This window comes from Propithecus coquereli, unplaced genomic scaffold (genome assembly GCF_000956105.1).
Source record: "Propithecus coquereli isolate 6110/MARCELLA unplaced genomic scaffold, Pcoq_1.0 Scaffold421, whole genome shotgun sequence".
Taxonomy (NCBI): Eukaryota; Metazoa; Chordata; class Mammalia; order Primates; family Indriidae; genus Propithecus; species Propithecus coquereli.
This window is the reverse complement of record NW_012149964.1, coordinates 1,625,181-1,626,838: the sequence shown is the minus strand read 5'-3', so window position 1 is coordinate 1,626,838 and position 1,658 is coordinate 1,625,181. Positions and strand designations below refer to the sequence as shown.

Below are 1,658 nucleotides of genomic sequence, written 5' to 3'. Positions count from 1 at the left end.
ATGTAAAAACAGCAACAACCAGAAGTGGAACAACAATGGCAGGCTCTCCCATTCAAACTTTGTCACTTGTTCCTTTAAGTTCATTTGATAAAGACAAAATCTACAATGAAATCCTTGTTTGGTGAGCTCACAAGCTTCTCTCTCTGATAATTTCTTTTGACTTTCCATTACAGATTTTTAACAATATATTTAAAACTTCTACTAGTCAAAGGTCAATCATGGGCTTCATTGTAACATTTTATAAAATGTATTCCTTCCTCCCACACCTCCTCAAAATTTATTTCTTCAAAGAACTGGTAACTCAATACCTGACGTGGATCTACCGTGATAGTAAATGTTATGTCTAAAATGACTTAACTAAAACAATTCCAGAGTGCCACCGGCAGAGATCACAGAGAAGTAAAACGGGGCACTTTCAATGCTATCCTCTCGAAGAACAGATAGGTCTTCAAAGCATGAGAGTTCAAACAGGGGCCAAACAGGTATATTATCAATGGCTGAACTATGCAATGGAGGCCTATAGGCAAAGATAATCAGTGATTAAGTGCCCAACATACACCTTACGGCTCTTCTTTCAAATATCGAATACAAGAGAAAGCCTATTTTAAAAGTCTCTTAGGTATTTTTAATGTTTTCTCAATTATCTGACTTAGTTGTATAGAGTTTGATATATGTGTCTACCATTAAATCCAGATCATGTTTTATATCAAAATTTATGTTAAGCAAAGCCAAGTTACTTGACCTTTGGTCTGTCAAAGTGTTCCTCAAGTATGCTTTGAGATGCTTTCGTGCATTTTTGTAGCGCTCAATCTCAACCTTCATCACGGGAAGAATACACAGGACTTTCAGCAATGCATACACATTAGGAAAAAACTTGATGTCAGGCAGGTGGAGGGCTTCATAAATGGTGGATGGAAGCTCAATATCTTTCCCTCTGTGTTTCCATTTAATTCTCCAACAATGAAGTTCAGCTGAGAGCGTGTCAGGATTGGGTAAATCACTTCTGTACATGTCAGCATGGTGTTCCTCTGACGTATTGAATTTGAGTTGACCCATGACTGAGGGTACCAGAGATAAACATTTAAGAGCTTTGAGGTGCTGTTCTGAGAATATATCTTTAAGTTCCTGAATAATGTGCTCCACTGTTGGAACACTTAGGGTTTCTTTATAGTAACTCTCGGAGGTCAGCTGAGGTTCCAAGTTACTTTGCTGAGCTCTGTGGAATTTCCCAGGGAGTTTCATCTGAATATCAAGTTTGGCAGCCAAATTTGTGGCTTCTTCAAACCAAAATTCATGATAAACTTCAATATTTTCCATCACTTCATTTAGTGAATGCAGTACTGCAGTCAAGCTACTGGCTGCAAAGAAGACATCAGAAGTTTGCCCCTGGAGATTTTTCCCAAAGGCCCTTGTAAAAGAGAGGACATTTTTAAGAACAACAATAGTAACAATGAAATCGAAATCTGTTACTGCACTACAGAGGACAAATGCTCGGCCAGCTATACAGTTATTCCATCTAATAGTTGTGTCACTATTTATACCATCTAAACATAAAACAAGTGCTTGCAGAAGGTCCACTAAAATTTCGAAAGCATCATGCCTTCCTGTCCACTGAGAATGGCAAATTTCCTTCAGTTTTTTGCCCCTTTCTTCACTGT

General features: G+C 38.1%; 1 protein-coding gene across 1 annotated transcript in view; it reads right to left on the bottom strand.

The window, feature by feature from the left end:
• Positions 1 to 8: 8 nt before the first annotated feature.
• The window catches only part of LOC105817726 (52 kDa repressor of the inhibitor of the protein kinase), a 25,659-nt gene continuing 24,009 nt past the window's right edge, over positions 9 to 1,658 (bottom strand). Inside the window, exon 2 of the mRNA XM_012653512.1 lies at positions 9 to 1,654. Coding sequence (XP_012508966.1) covers positions 637 to 1,654 — 1,018 coding nt within the window. The 3' untranslated portion in view covers positions 9 to 636. The remainder of the gene's footprint in view (positions 1,655 to 1,658) is intronic.